Source organism: Lichenostomus cassidix, chromosome 4 (assembly GCF_008360975.1).
Source record: "Lichenostomus cassidix isolate B80296 chromosome 4, HeHo_3.0, whole genome shotgun sequence".
NCBI lineage: Eukaryota > Metazoa > Chordata > Aves > Passeriformes > Meliphagidae > Lichenostomus > Lichenostomus cassidix.
In genome coordinates, this window is record NC_139484.1 from 40,224,660 (window position 1) to 40,246,235 (window position 21,576).

Below are 21,576 nucleotides of genomic sequence, written 5' to 3' on the forward strand. Positions count from 1 at the left end.
ATGGATTTCTGAATGAAAAGAAGACCAGAAAAAAAGAAGAAAGAAGAAAAGAAGAGCATTGCTGCTGCAGTTTAAAAGGAAAGATTTGCTAATTACTAGAGCAGCACCTGATTGCTCTCAGGTGGCAAGAGAGAGGGAGGAGGGATGTTTGCTGTCTACCAGAAATATTTTAACACTTTTCCCTTTTGGTCAGTTTTTGGGCATCTGACAGAATCACTGGTCATCTTACATCCTGATAATGATTATACACTTATGCCACATTGGAAGAAACCTCAAGGATCATCTGGTCCAATCTTTATTGGCAAAAGCATGGTCTAGACAAGATGGCCCTGCGCCCTGTCCAGGTGAATCTAAAGTGTCCAATGTTGGGGAATCCACTGCTTCTCACATAATGGAGAGATTATGTGGCTGATTGTTCTCATTGTGAATAGTTTTCCTCTTGTGTCAAATCAGAATCTTCCTATGTGTAACTTGCACACATCACTCCTCATCTTTTCTGTAAGACTCCTTATGAGCAGGGAATGTCCGTTTTCTTTGTAGCCACCCTTTAAACACAGGAACATGGTGAGAAGGTGTGCCCTAAGCTTCTTTCCTCCAAGCTGGACAAACCCAGTTCTCTCAGCCTTTCTTCACATGACAGGCTTCCCAGTCCTTTTGTCATCTTTGTTGCCCTTTACTGCACCTTCTCCACTGTGTCCACATCTTTCTTGTATAGCAGGGACCAAAACTGAGCACAAGATTCCAGGTGTGGCCTGATTGGAATGGAGTAGAGTGGGATAGTGACTTTATCTCTCCTGGTGTTGTGGCCAAGTCTCATGTTGGCTTGCTTTATTGCAGCAACAAGCTGTTCGCTCACACTGAGCTGCTTGTTCAGCAGGACCCCAAGGTCCCTTTCCATAGAGCTGCTGCTTAGCCAGGTAGATCACTGACTGTGCTGCTCTCTCGGATTACATTTTTCCATGTGCAAGACCTTACACTTGTCCTTATTAAACTTCATAAGGTTCTCATTGGCCTAATTTTTCAGCCTGTTCAGGTCTTCTGCAGGGTGTCTCTCCCTTCCAAAGTGTCTACCTCCCCACTCAGTTTGGTATCACTGACAAACTTCATCAGGGTACACTTGTCCCGTAATCCAAACCACTGATGAAGATACTAGATAGCATTGGGCCCAGTATCGTTCCCTGGGGGAATCCACTTGTGCAGCTGCTAGTGTGAAAGGGAGCAATTTACTACCACCCTTCAGGTGTGGCCAGTTAGCCAATTCCCCTCCCACTGCATGCATTCCACATCCAGACCATCCCACATCCAGACCATCACATTTCTGTAGGAGGAGGCCATGGGAAACCATATCAGAAGACTTGGAGATACCCAGGTAGACAACAAGATACCCAGGTAGACAACATTCACTACTTGCCCCATATCAACAAAGCAGGGTCATTTGTTGTAAGAGGCAATCAGGTTTGTCAAGCACAATTTGCCCTTGGTCAATCTGCGCTGGCTTTTCCTAATCACGGGTTTCATTTGACTTGTGACAGCACCCAGAAGAATTTGTTCCATAAGTTTCCCAGGGACCAAACTAAGACTGATGGGCTTACAATTTTCTGGATCCTCCCTTAAGTGCTTCCTCTAGATGGGAGTGGTAATAGCCTTCTTTCAGTCTTCTTGGATGTCCCCCAAACTCAAAGACTGTGGAGAGTGGCCTTGCAACTTTATTAGCCAGCTCTCCTTGGGTGGATACTGCCAGAGCTGATCAGTCTGTAGGGGTCAAGCTCCTTTAATAGGTTACATACCAAGTCTTCCTTCACTGATCGTGGGTCTGTGTTTGCATCAGCCAGGTTTTCTGTTCCTAAGGCCTGGTATTGGTGAAAGGATGTAGGTGAAGAAAATGTTGAGTACCTTTGCCTTTTCAGCCTTGTTATGATTGATTCGCTCTCATGTTTAACAGTGGGCAAGTACTTTCTTTCTGTCTCTGCTTGTTTACGTACCTGTCCTGGTTTCAGCTGGCACAGAATTTATTTTCATTCTAGTAGTTGGCACAGTGCTGTGTTTTAAATTGGTATGAGAATAATGATTACACCCTAATATTTTAGTTCTTGCTAAGCCATGTTTGGCCTACATCAAAGACTTTTTAGTGTCCCATGCTCTGCCAGTGAGAAGGTCCACAAGAAGCTGTGAGGGAGCATGGCCAGGACAGCTGACCCTGACTGGTCAAAGGGGTATTCCATATGACAGAAGGCCCTGCTCAGTATCTGAACTAAGGGGGTGGAGGGTGGTGGGGGCTGGGAGGTACCCATCACAGCTCAGAGGTGGGTAGACTGGGGTTTCGTCAGTGGGTGGTAAGCAATTGTGTTGGGCAATTGCTTGTGTTTCTTGAGTTTTATTCCTCTCCCTTTTTTTCCTATTTTCATTTAATTTTATTATATTTCAACTAATCTCTTCTTATCTTAACCCACGGGTTTTATCTTTGTTCTGATACTCCTCTCTGTCCCACCAGGGTGGGGTGTATGCATGGTACTTTGTTGTGGTCTGGGGCTAAACTATGATAGTACCTGAAGAACCCTTTCTGGTAGTTTTTGACATCTGTGATCAATTTCTGCTTGAGCTGAGCTTTTACTTTTCTAACTGCATCTCTGCACACCCTCACAATGCTGTTGTGCTTACCTGGATGTAATCCTGAAGCCCAGAAGGTTCACAGAGAACTGGACGAAGTGTTTGGTAAGTTTTCCATTGCTTTATCAAGATTGAAGAAATGGAGATGGGGATGTGCAGTGTGGCTATTCTAGAGTTTTAAGTGGCTAGAGGTGGTTGGGATGGGTGCTGGAACATTTGCAGGAAAGAGTACTGGGAAGGTTTCCCAAGTAAAGGGTAGGGTTTTTATTTTTATTTTTATTTTTATGCTTTTTTTTCTTTTTTTTTTTAATGGTGAAGCAGTTATAGACAGCCTCTTATTTGCTGTTGTTTTGATCCTTCTCCCTTTCTGTTTTCTTCCCAGGAGGATATCAAGTACTGAATGGCACAAATATTCTTGTCATAATTTACGGCCTACCGATATTTTCCCTGACCTGGAGGAGTTTAGCTTGAGCAATTCTTCCCGGAACACTGTAAGGAAAAGCAACTTTATGGACTCCAAATATTTAATGTTGTTGATAGTTCGCCTGCATCCATCATTCGTAACTGACATTTCTGGTCTCACTAGGGGCTGATGTGAAGGACATTTCACCTGTATTTTCCGTTTCAGTCTTGCAATTGTTTCATGGTGGGCTTATCAGTTGAGTGTAGGTGTCATAGTATCAGCAGTGGGGCTGCTGTGGTGGCCTCTCTGAGAAGAGGTTAGAGAGGAGAACACAGACAGTTCCTGCTGGCTCCGTAATGGATCCGCTGCAAGACATAGCTAAGTCCAGCAGCCAAGCCACTGGCACCTCTGTGAAAAAGTATTTACAAGTGCACAAAAAAATGCTAGCCAGACAGAGGAGTGTGGGGAGGGAAAACAGAGGGAAACAGCAGTGCAAACACTGAGGTCAGTGAAGGAGAAGAAGGCAGTGCTCCAGATTCCAGAACACAGATTCCTCAGCAGCCTGTGGAGAAAACATGCTGGAGCAGGATTATCCTTCAAGACCTGCAGCCCATGGAGGGGACCCATGATGGAGCAGGAGAGAAGCGTGCGGAGGGAGCAGCAGAGAGGAACTTTTGTCTTTGTTTCTAACTTCCTCATTATCAGTTTAATTGTCTATAAATTAAATTTCTGAAGTTGAGTCTGTTTTGCCCATGATGGTAACCAATAAGCAATCTTCCAGTCTTTATTTTGACCTGTAAGCTTTTGCGTCCTGTTGAGGGAGGGGAGTGAATGGGTGGGTGTCTGACTGCTGGCCAAGGCTATCCCACCACAGCTTCTAACAGGCTGTACAGCTATAACTGTGTAATATGGAGGTCCATCAAATGTGGACAAGAAACTTCCTAGAGCAAATATTGACAACAAATCTTCCATGCTGCAAGAATGCAGGTAGCAGATTTGCAGTGCTGTGCTTCTGTGACCCACAAGTTTTTCCTGATCTTAGACTGCCCTGTTTATTTATTCTTCATGACCTCTGGCTCACTTCATGTAATGTGTTGCATGCTGATAAATACTTTATTTAAACTTGCTGGAGTTTACCAAGGAGGAGGCCCTGTAAGATCTAGCCAAATCACAGAGCAGTGGGTGGAATCTTCACTTGTGACCGTGGGTGAGATCATCCGTCTTGGGAGTGTGCATTTTCCTTGACACATTGATGAATAAACGTAGGTGTGGTACTTTGGTAGCTACTTAGTGTTAATGTCTAATAGTTATGACAACGTCAGTGACACCTTATCAGAATTGCTTCACAACAGCGGTCTGTGTTCTGTGGGGTTTCTGTGGGGTGGGTGGTGGTCTCCATTATTGTAAGACGTATTATTATCCTGGTAGGGAAGATTTTTATTTCTTACAGAGGAGGTAGGCTTCTGTTTTCTGTTAGGGATAAGTCATTCATGCAAAATGTCTTGTAATGAAGAATCCCAAATGGGATGGCTATGGATTAAAGCAGTTATTGCTGTACAGTGAACACCAAGTTGCAGAAACCAAGCAAGGTATGCTTGATGGAGTGGCATCAAAGCAATCAGTCTGTGTCTGAAAAATGGCTGTGGTCTCTATCTCAAAAATGCTGTTAATCTCCTCTACCTATGTGAGAAAGGGTGCCCAGAAGGATTTGAAGCTGGAGTCTTCCTCAGGATTTGGTCTTGGAAGACTAGATTTTGGGCTGTAGTAGCCTAGTTCGGGCATGAAATTTAGCATCAGGCCCCAAAATTCCTCTCTGAGGACCGGGGAGATCTCTGAGCTGTCCAGCACTGATGATATATTTTGAAATTGAGACATACTCTGTTATATTTTCGTTGTGTAGGTGATGACAGTTGGGACTACAAATAACCTGTTTTTTTCAGAGTAGCTTTCTGCATAAAGGCTAATCATGTGATGGTGTGCGCTGAGGAAGGGAGAAGCTTTTGCTAAGAAAAGCCTTTCTTAGGAAAAAAACATCTATGAGAATGAGTTGTGTAGTTCTATGTTGTCCTTCTATTGTATCAGATCCACTTTAACCTTGTTTTGCTTTTTTGTTTTGCTTTTTTTTTGTTGAGTTTGTGTGTTTTTTTTCTTTTTTTTTTTTTCCCTTGCTGTTAATGATGATTTTATTAGTTTTTCTTATTGAAGAATCCAGGCTGCATTCTAGGGACTAGCAGAAACCTGTGTTGTCATCATGACTCTTGGCTGACACAGCTACCAAACAGGTCGTGTGTCTTCTGTCAGCACAGGCAGATAGGCTTCCGCTTAGGTAAGAGGCTGAATAAAAGCAGGTTTGCACTGTTATGAGCATTTATAAAAGCAAAGAGTGACTAACCAGTGAAGTGCTCACAGAAATCCAATAACATAAATAATCCAATTTGTTCCAACTGAACAAACAGCTCTCAGGGTAAAAAGGAAATGCTAATCACAATCTGGTAGAAATCTCATTTCATACAGAACATCCTCCAAGGTTTGTTATGATTTCAAGTCTTGGTGACATAACTAGGCCTCAAAGATGCTGTGCGTCTCATTGCTTCTTTCTTGGGTATATATCTTTTTGTCTCATTCCAATGTTTCTGCTGCCTTTTGTTAGCATCATCACCATTGCCAGCTGCTGGCAGGATGTTGCAATGTTTGTTATGCTGTGTTCCCTACTATTTTCCCTGTGGCTTTTCACCTTCTTCCAGCTGTTTCACAGATTTTTTTTTTGTTTCTTTTTTGTTTTGTTTTTGGGTCTTGTTTTTTTTTTTTTCCTGTAGAAGGAGTTATCAGCAGTTAGAAGTACGGATTTTTTACTCAGAATCACAAACATTCACTTCATCTAATTATTGGTCTGATGAAGGCAACAAACTGCAAGATTTTTTGTAAATAAGAAAACATAATTATTCTGCTGATCTCCACATTAAAAAGGCAAAAGGTGAGCCTCTTCATCTTGTCTGCTTGCTTCCTTCCTGGGATGTCACTTGAACAAAAGAGCGTGTGATGATTGTGTAACTTGCCTATGTGTTTGCAAGACTGGGCATATATCTACTGGTTTCTGTCGCATACCATTACAAACAACAGCAAGAGTAGCAAAGTTCATTTCCAGCTGTTTACTGTGCAGAAAGATATAACAGTCAGCATTTATGATGAAGTGTTTGCTGGGAGATTGCAGGAACATAGTGCCAAAATTTACCCCCCCACTGCTGCCAAGGGTCACAAAAACCGTACTTAACTTCTGATGTTCTGAGCTTTCTGTTTGCATTTTTTATTGCAGTTGTTTTATTTATGCTGTTTGTTGATTTACTAAAAATGCTTGCATATTATTTTTTGGTACAAAGCAAACAAGATAAATGTGACTATAGCCATAAATACCTTTTTTGCCTTGTTCAGGGGCGAAGTTTTGTGAATTGGCTACGAACCAGACTGCTTCAACCAAAAATGCTGTTTGACCAAAAGGTTTCTGAGCACCTGCTTTGAGAAACAGAGACTCCTGCAGCAGTGAGAAGAGACCTGCAAAGAAGGTTCTCACTCTTCACTTGGCTCAGAGGAGCCAAGTGAGGGCAGGGAAGTAGCATTGTTCCCTCTGGGTGGCCTGCCATCGGGAAATGCTAGCAGGCAGCCTCTCCATATGAGTGTTTTTAAACTCTGTTTATTTTCCTGGCAAGAAGCTACGCCAGTGGCCTCTGTAGTTGCTCCGCCTCCTGCTCTTTTGGCCAACTTTCACGCACACTTTTCTTACGGCAACAGCAGAGCCGGGTAGAGGCAACGCCTGTTTCGTAGCAGGGACCAAGGCTCAGAGCAGGCGCCTCTCAGGAGGTTGAGAGGTGATGATGGAGGTCCTGGAAGGATTCTCAGGGAGACCCCAGCTGCTGCCCTTGGGAGCTGGGTTCATTGCTGTGCTGTTGACAGTTGTGACTGTGTGCTCCCTGCCCTCCCTGATGGAACACTGGAGGCGATGGTGGATGCTGAGGTCGATCCCGGGTATCAGCCCCTGCTATCCTGTGGTGGGAAATGCCCTGCTCTTAGAGCGGGAAGGACAAGGTAATGCCAGCTCACACTGTAGCCCAGCTGTGAGGTCCCTGCACTGCGTGGGGTTTGCTGGAGGAACCAGCAGTGGTGAGGTGCTTGTGTGATTGAGCTGTGGCTGGCTGGGGAAGGGGAGTGGGGTGTCAGAGGATGTGCTGTTGCCTTTAGGTCTTGCTGGGCTTGTGGGCAATCTGCAGAGGGGAACTGTGGGAGGAGTGGGCAGTGAAGAGGAAGGGAGAGGAAATGCATAAATGTGGCATTATTATCGATCTGAAAGATTAACTGGAGGTTAAATCTGACAGCAGCTGATGCTGGGCTCGGACCCTTAAGTGGTTGATAGGGTGGAGCATGAACGCTATGAAATTTGTTTTGTTATGGTGTTTTTGAGAGAGGGAGGTGTGCTGGGGGCTCTTGCAGGAAGTGCTGTTTCACAAAGTGAAACACTGTGTCCTCATGGCTTTTTGCTGTGATTCAAACAAAACTTGAAACAATTACCTTCCCACCAGCGAGCATATGCAAGGAACTTCAGCATACCAAGTTGCTTTTACCCAAGCTCGCTTTCAGAATCATCTGTGACTTAGATTTATTTCTTAGACACAAAAGAACTTGCTGAGTATTTACAGTACATCCCTCGAAAGCAACCCTTTTTGTTCTTGCACTGATTAATGGGACCTACTTTTTACCAGGGGATTGAGAGAGCCCTAATGTGCTACATATTCTCTTTCCATTTAGTACCCATTTTTAAACAAAAACATATTTCTTAGGGAGTTTGTGGTATGAATGTGTTGGTGGGCCTGCTGCCACTGGCCCACACTCTTTGTGTGTGTTTGTGATGCCTGTGTATGCCAGTTCTTCTCTGTGCACATGTGTTGCTGGCTGTGTATGCTGTGTATGCTGCCAGAAGAGAGACTAATGGGTCATGGGAACATGACGAAGTGAAGTCAAGTGTGGGTACAGCATTGGAATACACATTGCCCAGTGCTGACCCGTGCTGAGACACTGTGCCTCTGTTCACAAGGTGCACTGTCATATCTTTCCTTTGGATCCAATACCTTATCTAAGTACAAATATGAGAGGTCTGTGGTGGATGTGAGGGCAAGAAGCTTTCCACAAAGTTGGCTTTGGGGAAGCAGTAGGAGCATCATAGTCAGGATATTTATACAAGCCAGACTGAGAGATGAATCTTTTATTTTCTTTCTTTTCCTCTTTTTTTTAAATCTTCTGGAAAAAAACAAACCAGAATATTGTGTCTATATCCAGAAAGCAATTTGATGGAAACTCTGATGTTCTGTGTAGTCTCTAATCTCATTTATTAGCAGGAAACACATTACTCCCATGTCCATCCATCTTTGTTCTTGTTTATTTATGAAAAATTAGTGAAGTTTGTGGTTTGTAATAATTTCCATTAAAAAGATGACCAAAAAACTTTAAGAAAGGGTAAGGTAAGGTTTTATAGCAGAAAGGAAAATAACTTTTCATATGATAGTGATTTTGTTTCTTGGTGTTGGTAAACAATGACTGGAAAATGTGCTATTTTAATCATGGCAATGTTAAGAAAAATATTTTAAAAATAGCAAAATTATCGGATGCTCTTAATCCTATTAGACGAGGTGTCATTAGAACTTCTCCTAAGATTAGGGAAAGCTGTATTTTGGCATCTATTAGGAAATTTTGTCTATTTTTTTGTCTTTGATTTGGGGACCTTTGAATTTTCAACTCTGCACAGGCCTGTAAAGGAGTCATTTGTTGTTTAAGCTTGTTTCTGAAAGGGCAAAGAAGTGTTTAATCCTTGAACATTCTGAGAGTGGCTCCCACCTTTAATATTTTAGAATTAACCTGATTGTCCTCTGTGATGGGATAGTATCAAAGACCTTTCTGAATCAAATCAAACACCATCTACTGCTCTTCCCTTGCCAACAGATCCAGCTATTTGCCATGCTTTATCTATGGCTAAACTGACAAGACATAGTCTGGATAAGTGTATAGTAACTTGGGAGGAGAATTCACTGGGTTGCTGAGCTCACCAGTCTGAAGTCCAGCTGGCAGCTGGCCAGTGGTGGTATCTCAGGCTGATCTGTGTCATAAATGATGTTGTGAGTCTGTACCCTAAGATATTAGCGCAATTGAATTGTAAAATACACAGGTGCAAAATATGCTGCTTGGTCATTGCAGCAGCTTAAAACTACAACAAAACAAAAATTGCAGGGCATATGGTATAAAAGAGTTCATTATAGAGCCCTTGCTTATTCAGTAAACCCCCCTTGTTGAAGCTCTACTCTGATTTTTCATTCCAGCTTTTTTTAAACAGCTACAGTTTTATGCTGAAGAGTTCAGAAGTTGGCCATTGTTCAAACTTTGGATAGGACCATTGCCTGTCATGATTTTGTATCACCCTGACAGTGTGGAGGTGAGTGTGCTGGTCTCCTGTCTATTCTACTGTCGTGCAGAGCAGTGTCCAACCTGTTAGTTTCTACTATCTCAATGTAATTTTTGTTAAAAAGGGCTTGGACTGATTTGCTTTGGGACAGTCCTCTGAGTTAGTGCTAAAGAAAGGTGTAAAGTGAAGGAATATTAAAAAGCCTAGTCAAAGGGGATTGGGGGGAATACTGAAGATGATCAGCAAACGAAAGCACCAAAGAAGCATTCCTTTAGCTTTGTTTTCACATGTGAAAGCTTCTGCTCCCAAGATCAGAGCAGACAAGCAGATAGCACAAAAGATGGGACCGTTGAAATAAGGATAGAACATTATGAAATTCAGGTCGCAATGCTTGTGTCTCTTTGATAGACTTCTGCATTAGAACTTGGTGGGTCTGTTTTGATGCCATGAATTGTAGTCATTTGTTTTGCTGCTGACAGTGATTGTCCTTGAACGTGGAAGACAGCATTGTTTCTCTGTTGGAGTGTTTATTGAAGAACTAGTGAAGAAATCTCTCTCCATCTAACAAGTGATATTTTTTTCCTGTCCTTTTTTCTGACAGGTTATTCTGAACAGTTCAAAACATATAGAAAAATCATACCTGTATGATTTCCTGCATCCATGGCTAGGCACTGGACTTCTGACAAGGTATAATGGATAAGAAAATTCAGGTGCACTGCTGTCTTTTTGAAAATTTGGAGGGTATATGGTAGGAAGAGGTCTTAGTGGCAGCAATGCTGTGTGTATCTCTGAACGAAGAGATTGTGTGCATTGCTTATCTCAGCTGGTCATGCTGCAGACCTGTAAGATGGGCCTGAGATTAGTGATGCTTTGGGGTAGGATGGGAGGGTATCTGCACTCTTTCCTTCATTTCATTTGTGAAGTGGAGGATCATGAGAAGTGAGTGTGGGTGAGAGCGTAAGTCAGGAGTGGAGAGAGGGAGGAGCAGTGGTGTAAGGGTTTGGTGTCTTCCAGTCTCAAAAGGGTAAAGGAAGGTTTAGTTTGGATGATGCAGATATTCAGGGGTCAGAGCAAGGTGAGTATAGAGTGCCTTTGGTGCCTTTGAGTCTCTTCAGAGATTTTGCAAGAAGGTCAAGGTCTCCCTGTTAGTAGAAAAGCTTTGTTGCTCTTTTGGAGCCCTCAGAGGTGGTTTCCTCATGCTTTATGATGGGAGCATGGTACTGTAAAAAGCAGCTGTGATCATGTGGTGTGGGAAGTGCAAGTTCATGTGAGAGGATGAGGCATGTGTTTTATCCTGTGTTTTGTTCATGGCCTTTAAGAAGGCAGTAAGTAATCAGTAGCAATGTGCAGAGATGAGGTCCATGGGCATCAGGCATGGTGTATCCTCACTGTTCTTCCTTACTGGTTGTTTTGTCTCCCACGGACTTACAGAGGCATTTTTACTTCTTTGTGCTTGCAAAAAATGTAATGGAAGAGAATGTTCCAGTCTCTGCTGGTTAGGGGCAGCAGCAGCAGACAGCAAGCAGATAAGCTGGCCTGTGGAGTGCCCCAATAGCAAGTTAACAGGAGCCGTGGTGTGATGGTTTCACTCTTTAGGCAGAAGTGCCAGCTCTATGCCCGTGGAGCAGGTGATTTTAAAAAAGTGAACAGGAAGCTGCTGTCACTCACTGTATCTCCGTGCTTGTCATTGGCATGTGGGAAATGATTGCCTGTCTCCAGGGAAGTAGATTGTAGGTAGGCCTTGAGGTAGCCATTTTCATAATGTCCCTAGGCCCTAGTTCTCTGCAGGACTCATTTAATGGTCAGCAGATGAAGGCAAGCACAACTACTGATTCAGAGAGATGGTGGGGTGGATTGAGGCCTTGATGCTGAATAGTTGGTTTGGCCTCTGGCTGGCTTCTGCTTGGTCCCTCTAAGCCTGTGCACTGACCAAAAAGGATGTATTGTCTGGAGGGTTGTTGGCATCTCTGTTGAGACCAGCTGGAGAAATGGTGGCTTCTGCTTCCAAGAGATCTGGAGCAAGAAATATTTCCATTCTGTGGAGTGCTGTGAACAACTTGAAGAGACATCTACAGTGTGTCCACCTCTTCCAGGCTGCAGTATTTACTGTGTATTTCCTGTAATGATGAGCGTTTTATTTTTGACTTGGAGATTTTTAGCCTTCCTTCTCCCTGTTAATTTTACAGCACTGGAGACAAGTGGCGGTCACGGAGGAAGATGATAACTCCCACATTTCACTTTGCGATCTTGAATGACTTTCTAGAGGTCATGAATGAACAAGGAAATATTTTGGTGAAGAAACTTGAAAAGCATGTTGACAAGGAACCATTTGATGTCTTTATGGATGTCACTCTGTGTGCCCTTGATATCATCTGTGGTAAGTCCTGTTCATTTATTGTGGTGGGACTGTGAAAGATGTGATCTTCAGAGATTTCACAGAGAAAGACTCTGTGAAGATCATGAGTTCAGCTGTGCCAGTTTGTGCGAGATGATTGCAGAGGAATGCCCCTGCATATTTTCTAAATGCATTTCCATCCATTTCCATCCTTCCCATCCTTTTTCCTGGGGTTTACTATGTGCATTTGTGCAGGTGAGTTTGTGGGATTGGCAGGACAGAGGTAGCAGTCTGAAGTGGGGTTGTCTTGAAGAGCAGGATTCCTGGGCATGGAAAAACAAAGAAAGCTCATTCCCTGCAAAGGGATATGTGTATTCAAATGTTGAAGGGATGGTGTGATAGTCAGAAGCTGGGAGCAGTAATAACTTAGTGTGCACACTGCATTTCACTTTGTAATTGTGAAATGTTGATGTTTTCCTCCTTCTAGAAACAGCAATGGGCAGGAATGTGGGTGCTCAGAAGAATAAGGATTCTGACTATGTTACTGCTATCTACAGGTAAATTCACATATTCCTTAGTTACTTTGTAGTTGAGCTGGAGTTGATGTTGTTGGTGTCAGGAGGGAAGGCCAGGGGGTCAGAGAGGGAGACATGTAAAGCATTGGAACAGACTAACCTTGAGTTGCTAAGTACCCTGGAGGTGTGTCAAAACCTATGGCACTTAGGGTCATGGTTAGCAATGGACTACACTGGCTTAACACTAGATTACCAGTTGGATTCAATGATCTGAAAGGTCTTTTCCAACCTAAATGAATCTATGATTCCATGATCTTACTCTTAGCTTTTGATGGAGCTTGTTGAGACAGGTATGATACAGAAAAGGTGTAGACCTTGAGGGTTTGATTATTGTTGGTTCTTGGTGTTTTCCAAATTGCACCACAAGTGTGCTTGAAGTTGGTAATAATTACTCCTCTGCAGCTAAAGCATGTGCAAGACTTGAATAGCAATGACAATCAGCCCTTCCAAATGTACTCAGTTGTGTTTGAGCATACTTGAAGTCTCATATTGTTCACTTTAAATACATTTTAAATACTTTTACATGTGGTCTGGTATCTGGACATTCAAACAGGAATGCAATGCTCTCAGAAACTGTTTGAGTTCTTGGAGCAGATATTTTGGAAGCCTGTTGTGAGTAGTGTTTTCAACATGGTCAATGCTTTACTAAAGTGGGGTGTGATCAGACTGGATGACTTAATAGGCCTGTTTCAAGAGGATTCCAACGAAATGAGAATATGCTCTCCTTCTCAGAGATCAGTGGTTAAAGATATAAAACATGGTGATGCTGGGACGAGTAACAGAAATTTTAGATTGTATAAAATCAAGAAATTGTATAATTAGATATATAATTATACATACATATTAGATATATAATTTAGAGTGTATAAAATCAAGATGTGAACAGCCTTCCTTTCAAAAAATGGATTTAAACCTACACATTATGTTAGGTTCTCCTTCATTAGGGTACATAGAATTCTTATTTTGTTTCTTGAAAGTGTGCTATAATTTTTTTTTTTTTTTTGGTCAAGTAATGTTACGTGATATAATTGTTTTGCCCCTAGGATGAGTGATCTAATCCAACAGCGACAGATGAGCCCTTGGCTTTGGCCCGATCTTTTGTATATACTGTTCAAAGAAGGAAGAGAGCACAAGAGGAACCTCAACATCCTTCACAATTTTACAGATACAGTATGGAGTGCTTTTTTAAAAAATATATTTATCATGATTATTTTCATTGTTGGAGCAAAGTTTTGCACTCAGAGTTTCCAAATGGGGGTGAGGTTCAGCCTCCTTGTTATGTTGTCTCTCTGTCGGTATGCTAAGGAATTCCATGAAAAGAAGACAAGAGCTGATTTCCCTTTCAGGATCTCTGCTGAATTTAAACAAAGAAGTAGATTACTCCAAGGGAGTGCCAGAACTTGCTGGTCCTTGACAACTGAAACAAACAACAGAAATTCATTGAATTCTCGTTCTGCCCCCCAAAAGCTCATCTGGAGCACCTGCAAAAGCTCACTGCTGAGTTTGGAGCAGTAAGCATAGGTCTCTGCCTGGAATACTGAATTCCATGTATTCATGTATTGAAGCCTGTATTCATATTCCCCTATTCAGAGCAGAACTGCTGAGATAAGCAAACACATGCAAGTCCCCACATCAGCAGTAAGACACTTTGACACAGAGATCATTAAGCATGCATCACTCACTTGGCATAAAAGGAAGTGTTCTCTCACCTTGTTAGACTGTGGAAGTTCTCTCACCAAATAATTCCTATGCTATTCTGGCCAAAGTTTGCCCTCCCACATGTACTGTTAGGTTGTTATCAGAGAGGCTGCTTTCCCTATGCACATACCCCATGATGTCACTGTATCAACGTCTATGACCAAGGAAATAATCTCTGAACTTTGACTGTGTATTATCAGTCACATTGACTGCGCTTTTAAGTACTTCATGTTTTGCTTCCTTTTATTGGAAGTTGCAGCAGTGAGGCATGAGAGAGGCTCTTAAGAGGACCTAAGGTAGCATTTTGCACTCTTCCCGTGCTGGGTTGGTGCACTGAATATAAGAAGCCAAATCTTAGAATATGATAAAGGACAGTAAATAATAATGTCACCTGGTGTAGGGGCTGACAGCAAGCACTGAAGTGAAGGATGGGTCAATGTGTGACAAATGTGCATGTTCAGTGAGGGAAACAATGTATGTATCTAGAACTGTACTTTTTTCTTCCATTCAGTGATTCCTCTGAACAGAATTACTCTATAGCCTTTCATTTTAATGATTTTGTTTGTTTCAAGAGCAATGCAACTTTATTGAAGGGTTCTTTTTTGGTTTTGCAACAACAGTGGCAACAACAAGAAATTTATGTCTGTTACTGGGTCTGTACTTTGACCTAAAAAGGGAAATTCAGCCAGTGCTCTCATACTGAAGAGAAATTTGGAAGCTTTAGTGTAGTGGGTTCAGTGATAATACATGTAGCCTTGACACAGGGCTCTGGGATGCCCTGGCTTCTCTTCAGTTTCCTAGGTTTTTCAGAGATTGGAAGTGAGATCTTTCCGTAGCTATCTAATAGGATAGAGAAGATCTTGTTGGTAATTAGCATGTTCACACTGTGGTGATTTTCTTTTATTTGGTGTTGCTATTGTTGGCATTCATGATTGGCTTATTCTAGATACTTTGGATATGTTTACACTTCTTGATGAACCCCAAATTGTTTATGTAGTTTGGCTATCTATTTTCTTGATTATACAGAGGCTGTTCAAGGTTTATAATATTGCTTGAGGCAAGAGGTTGGTCATATGTCACTACTAATACAAAAAGTCAGTTAAATTTCATGACATAATGCTGACAGTTGTGTTAACTGGTTCATGTAGACTGCTACAGATGGATGTTGTTTTGATGAGTTAGGACAAGACTGTGTGATGCAGACTGTGTGCTTGTGCTGAATTCATAATATCTGATGTAATGGTTCTAATCTCAGGTCATTGCAGAAAAAGCTGAAGAACTTAAAAATGGCAAGCAAAAGAAACATGATAGTGATGACAACTGTGAAGAAAATGGTTCCAAAAAGAGAAAAGCATTCCTGGACATGCTGCTGAATGCAACAGATGATGAAGGGAACAAATTGAGCTACAGGGACATCCGTGAGGAAGTGGATACTTTCATGTTTGAGGTAACCAAGGAATCATTGGTTTGTTGCTATTTTTTTGTTTTGTTTTGTTTTGTTTTGTTTGTTTGTTTTTTTGGTTTGTTTGGGTTTTTTTTTTGATGGCTATGTTTGATGGGTTTTTTAGTTTGTTTTTTTGCTCAAACCTGAGATTCAGAATTTGTGTGTGGTGACTCTTATCTTAGTTCAGGAGGTTGCTTTTAGCATGATTTTATTTTAGCCCTGGATGCCTAAGAGGAAATCTCAGTGTTTCTATCCTACAGAGATAGGATAGAAACATTGATGCAACCTGGGAAGAGGTTGGACAATGCATATGTGGTAGGCCCTGCCTATATGAGGATATTTAACTCATGAAAGCAGGTGAGAAATAAAAGCTTAGTAGCTGACATGGACCATGGGCTCTTGGCTTGTGTTGCAAACCTCATTAAAACTGAAGAGAGCTCTAAATAGTTTCAGTGTTTTGACTTGCATTTTTTCATGTCTTCTCACATTTTTCCCTTGTCTGCAATCTCCTGGTTCTGCTGTCCACTGTGCATTAGTGCCTTGACTTCTTGTGGAATCTTATCACAGAATGGCTTGGGTTGGAAAGGACCTTAAAGATCATGCAGTTCCAATCTTCCTGCTATGGGCAGGGATATCATCCACTAGATTAAGTTGCCCAGGGCCCCATCCCACCTGGCCCTGGACACCTTGAGAGAGAGGACATTCAAAACTTCTCAGGGCAATCTGTTCCTCACTGCTCTGAGTAAAGAATTTCTTGCAAACATCTAATCTAAATCTCTTATCTTTTGGTTGAAAATCATTCCCTCTTTTCCTATCACTATATGCCCATGTAAAATGTCACACTCCCACTTTTTTTTTTTTTTTAATAAGCCCCCTCTAAGTACTGAAAGGCCACAATCAGGTCTTCCCAGAGCCTTCTCTTCTCCAGGCTGAACAATCACAACTCTCTCAGCCTGTCTTCATTGGAGAGGTGCTGCATCCCTCTGATCATCTTCAACGCCCTTCTTCTTGCCTGCTTTCCTGTCTAATGAAGGATCTGAAGAAGATTTTCATGAGTTTTCCATACACTTCCGTTAGATGGACTTGACTTTTATCTCAGAAGAACTTAATTCATAGAATCATATTAATACTGTTGTAACCTAGAGAAACTCTCTTCCCATCTTGCCATTTCTGTACTACAGCAGCATCCTGAACTTCCCCACAACCATGCTTTTTTAGTATCAAAATCTTTTTTGGTCAACTTTTCCATTTGCTGTTCCCCTCCTTTTTTATGTTTTTATTTTTTTCCTTCTTTGGTTCACCTTTTGTCTCCCCTTTCCTTTCCTCTCCTCCCCACTCTGCTGAGAACTAGTAGCTGATTCCCTTCTCACAGAAATCCAAGTATTCTCTTCTATGGCTACTGTACTGTATCTCATTAGACCCTTTTAAGATAGTTTTGTAAAGATTACAAGTTGCGTCAATTGTATATCTCCTGTGATAGTCACTGGCCCCCCAGATGCTGACTGGACAGTAACCAAAAATATGAACATACATCTGGTTCATTGTGTTGATACTGATAGTTCATGCAGCTTCTGAGAATCAGAAGAGGGGGATTTTGCTTGGGTTATTTCAACACTACTCTTTTGATCAGTTTTCAGCACCTCACATAGTCGTGGATCACCTTTTATCTTGCTAGTGTGTTGAACAGAGTTATTCACTCTTGATTCTTGTTTCTTTCATGATCATGGGACTAATAAGTCTCACTTTTCATACTACCTGCATACCTAAGTATTTACAAAGCCCGCTGGTGCATGGAAATAGAATTGCTGTGAATGTCTTTGTCAATCTGGACCTGTAGGGCCATGATACAACAGCAGCTGCTATGAACTGGGTCCTGTACTTGCTTGGACGTAATCCTGAAGTTCAGAAGAAGGTTCACAAGGAACTGGACGAGGTGTTTGGTAAGTTTCTATTTTCCCCTTCATTGGGGTTTTGTTGCATTTGTGAGTGGAAATGTGTTAAAAGCCTAGAAGTAGAAGGGGAATTAGGAGCATGCCTTGTGACCCTTCTGGGGTTTTCATCAGCTAGAGATGGTTGGGATGAGTGTGGGAAGGTCTGTAGGGACATATAATCAACCATACATCTTTAGGGCAAGATATGCATATTCAATGTATTTGTAACACCTTCTTGTATGCAGTCTTGGTGCATGATGAGAGTTTCTGGGGGGACCAGGATGAGTTTGTTTAGCCAAAGATGGGGAGTTTTGGTCTTGCTTATGCCTCTATTTGTTTTTGGACAGACAACACTGAGCGTTCTGTTACAATGGATGATTTGAAGAACCTTCGATACCTTGAATGTGTTGTGAAAGAAGCTCTTCGTCTCTTCCCTTCAGTTCCCATGTTTGCCCGTACTTTGAGAGAGGATTGCTGTATTAGTAAGTAATGCTGTGTTTGCCACTTTCCCTCCTATCAGCATTTCTGCAGTGGAGGTGTTTCCCAAGTAAAGGGCAATGTTGTTTTTTTACTGTTCTGTTGTGTATAGGAAGTCACTTGTTTGCTGGTTTTTTGACCCTTATTCTCCCTTTCTCTCTTCTCTTTAGAGGGATATCAGATACCAAAAGGCGCAAATGTTCTGGTTTTAACTTATGCCCTGCATAGAGACCCTGATATGTTCCCTGACCCAGAGGAGTTCAGGCCTGAGCGATTCTTCCCTGAAAATTGTAAGGGAAGGCACCCATACTCTTATGTGCCCTTCTCAGCTGGTCCCAGGAACTGCATTGGTAGGTATCGGAAGAGGAAGCCCTTGTAACAGTTCTGCTTTTGAATGTGGTAACTGAGACAGCAAAGATTAATGATTGTATAGTGTTCTTCCTCACCCTCCATCCCTGAATTCTGCGCCCTGTGTACCCTCCAAGCCTAGCATTTGAGCTGCCATATTTTTTTCTTCAGAAGGGTTTTCTTTCTTGCTAGGGATCAGTGTCTGTCATGCTGATGTTTCCTCCTCACTGCCTGTGCAGCCTGGCAGCATGTTATTGAGCTCCTGAGTTGAGGCATGATTGCTTCCAAATTTGTGATTCTCAGTGTCAGCAACACAGAATGAGAGAAATCACATGTCCTGCACCTGCTTTACTCTGGAGACACCTCATTTGTCTCTCTCATGATCTGAGCTGAATGTGCCAAGCATGCAATCTGCAACTGATGTATTCTTTCCCTCTTTCTGAAACCGTAGTTAGTTTGGTGTTTTCACTGTCATCCCAGAACTTATTAGCACTTCAGGTGCCACCGAGACACTTGGTATTTATCTGTGCTCCAAATAGAGGTGGTGTTGTTTATATTGTAGAACATGTGAAAAGACTGTTCTCTGCGTAGGTTTCAAGTGCAGATCGGAAACATCCCAAAGTTGTCATGCCATTTACAAAAATGGGAATTATGACTTCTTTTGGGTTTTTTTATTTTGTTTGTTTGGTTTGGTTTCTGTTTTTGGCTGATGGGATTGATTTGTTTTGATTTGTCTCATTGGTAGTAGGTGCCCTTTTCCATAAGAGCAGTAAACTAGGTCTTTCCACATTCCAAAGAGAAATCTAATTTAATATAACATGTCTAGCTAGTTCCTGAGTGTGCAGGACCCTGCACAGGAGAGGTGGCTTGTGGCTAGCACAGGTTTTCCCATGAGAAATTTTCTTGTGTTTTATAAATAAAGATAAAGTTTGGATGTTGTTGGAACAGTGTCCCAGAACTTGGACAGTGCAGGCCTGGCCAATCAGGCCTGGGGGAAGGCTTCTGACTAACCAATCTGGGTGACTTTTGAGAACTCTATATATGTGATGAAATCAAAACAATAAAGGTCATTCCTTCTTGCCACTGAGAACTGGTGCCTTCATTACTCTGCTAGCTGCTCAACAGCGACATCGGCTTATTAGTATAATTGCAGAAATGCCTGGTGTGAACAGGTGTATAGACTTCCATCTGTGTATCGGATACAGAGGGGAGAACATAAAAAGTTCTGAGCACTGTGTTTTGTGTCCCATCTCCATTTTTTAGTTTTTGTGTACCACCTGGTTTGTGGCACTTGGTTTGGTTTCCCTCACATTTCTCTTTTCTCATGTTTCCTTCTTCACTATTCACTGAAGTGAAAATAGAACTTTGCCTTTTGTGTTACCAAATCATAAGTGCATGTAAGGCTTAAGGACCATTGAAGGAAGGTCTGTTTGTCATTTCGTTGCAGTTGGATCTCCTTTATTCCTCTCCACATATATAGATTTTCCTCTCCCCACAGTCCCTGTGCTGCATCTTCTGCTCTAGTTTGCTATCCATGCCCCTTGCTTAGTCCATCCAAGAGACACGACAAGGCTGTGTTTTGTATAAGTTCCATATAAAGTGTTGACTGTTTCCACATTGCTGTTTGAGTTCTGTGTATTATGGGAAGGAGGACATACTGTGGATTGTCCGAGGAAGGCCAGAGTTTTCATGCAGAGAAAAGTGCTAATGTTAGTTGTATACACATGAACTTGATTTTGGCCTAAAGCTAATTCTGTTCTAAAGGCAGATGCACAGTTCTTGCTATCTTATGTTCCTGTGAGCATGCAAATGCAGAAACTGTTGATACAACCTGACAATAACTGGTTTTTTTTCTGCCCTGTAACTCATAGGTCAGCGCTTTGCACAAATGGAGGAGAAAACTATTCTAGCCCTCGTCCTGCGTCGCTTTTGGGTGGAGTCATGTCAAAAGCCAGAAGAGCTTGGTATATCTGGAGAATTGATTCTTCGTCCAGATAATGGCATCTGGATTAAACTGAAGAGGAGAACAAATGCTGGATCAGAATGAAAGGATTTCAAGAGTTTGCTTCATAAGTTTTCAGTCTATTTAGGCTGAGACATATTTTAAAATCAAATAATTTGATGTCAGTCCAGTAATTTGTTGATACTGTTTCGTTAAAGAAGATGCAGTAATAGCCCTAACTGCTCTACCTTTATAGTGCATGTGAACTTTATGTCATCTTTGAAATGAATGTGTTTAAACCTCAAATTTTAGTGCCTTATCTGCTCAGATGAAACCATTCTAATTGCCACAGTGTCAAAAACTTGAACTATGGTTATAACAGTAGCGATGCCTATGGTGAAGTGATCAGCTTCCACACCATAGCATTTTCCAGGATGTCTCAAATATTTGTGTAGTTTTCAGGTTTCTTTCATTCTGAAAGATTTAAGTGATAATTCTTCCTCTTGTCACAGTATTTTCTCTTTTTTGGTGATGACTGCATCTGTAAAGACCAAGCAAAAATTTCTGATAATTTCATTCCTCCTTGGTAAACATTTGAAGTAGTACTTAAGTAGTGAATGCTCAGAATTATTTTTTAGCAAACTGTACCACAAACATTAATTTGTATAACCACAACAGGAACTAGACAATGAGCAAATTACACACAGGATTTCATAATGACAGAAGCACTGTATTATTACAAACTTTGAGAATAAACTTCTACTATGCTTCAATACGGACTGAAATTGTGTCTGTTGAAATTGCATGCCTGTGTGCAGGTAAATTACAGAAGGATAATAATTTCTTAACATCAGTTCCTCTAGGGTGATAAGTCAACTAGATTTTACTGTGCTAGTCAAAGCTGAAACAATGAGCCGGTGTGGTCTTGCCTTCTAGGTCCCTGAAGACAACATACAGAGTTTTTTGCTAATTGATGCTGAAGAGGAATTACAGTGGTGGAATGAAGTGCCTGTGAAAGTTGCTGACTGATTTTATCTTCAGGGCAGATCAAAATCTGCTACAGGCCATATAGCTAGAGGACAGACTCTCCATGATTTTTGCAAGCACTGAAGAAAAAGCTGGTGCTAAACCAAGCTGAGGTCTTCTAGCTGGTCTGGCCTTTGCTTGTGCCCTATGCTTGGGGCTTCTTTTGGCTGGTGTGTGTTCCTCCAGCCCAATACCTAGCACCATACAAGAGAGGTGCCCACTGATAAGCACACTTCTCTCTTTAGTTGCTCTTGCCACTTGGCAGTAAGAGCTTTTTGTGGGTTGTTGCCTTGAGGTTGTTCTTGGTCAGTGGGCAACCTGCACAGGGGAACTGGATGAGAAACTGGA

General features: G+C 41.9%; 1 protein-coding gene across 2 annotated transcripts; it reads left to right on the top strand.

Annotated features, from left to right (window-relative positions):
• The first annotated feature begins 2,989 nt into the window (after positions 1-2,989).
• On the top strand, positions 2,990-20,975 carry CYP4V2 (cytochrome P450 family 4 subfamily V member 2). 2 transcript variants are annotated; one of them, XM_085058799.1, is made up of 11 exons: positions 2,990-3,098; positions 9,370-9,482; positions 10,054-10,139; positions 11,639-11,829; positions 12,275-12,344; positions 13,406-13,532; positions 15,316-15,507; positions 17,342-17,444; positions 17,783-17,917; positions 18,083-18,262; positions 20,132-20,975. In XM_085058799.1, the coding sequence occupies exons 2-11, from the start codon at positions 9,453-9,455 to the stop codon at positions 20,305-20,307; spliced, it is 1,290 nt and encodes a 429-aa protein (XP_084914925.1). In that variant the 5' UTR covers positions 2,990-3,098; positions 9,370-9,452; the 3' UTR covers positions 20,308-20,975. The 2 variants fall into 2 exon arrangements, with proteins under 2 accessions (XP_084914925.1, XP_084914924.1); XM_085058798.1 differs by lacking the exon at positions 2,990-3,098 and adding an exon at positions 6,774-7,090.
• Positions 20,976-21,576: the final 601 nt, after the last annotated feature.

Coding starts and splice junctions, on each gene's coding strand:
- CYP4V2 (XM_085058798.1), top strand. CDS start 6,877: ATGATGGAGGTCCTGGAAGGATTCTCAGGGAGACCCCAGCTGCTGCCC. Junction 7,091..9,369: donor CTTAGAGCGGGAAGGACAAG/GTAATGCCAGCT, acceptor TTTTCATTCCAG/CTTTTTTTAAACAGCTACAG. Junction 17,445..17,782: donor GGAACTGGACGAGGTGTTTG/GTAAGTTTCTAT, acceptor GTTTTTGGACAG/ACAACACTGAGCGTTCTGTT.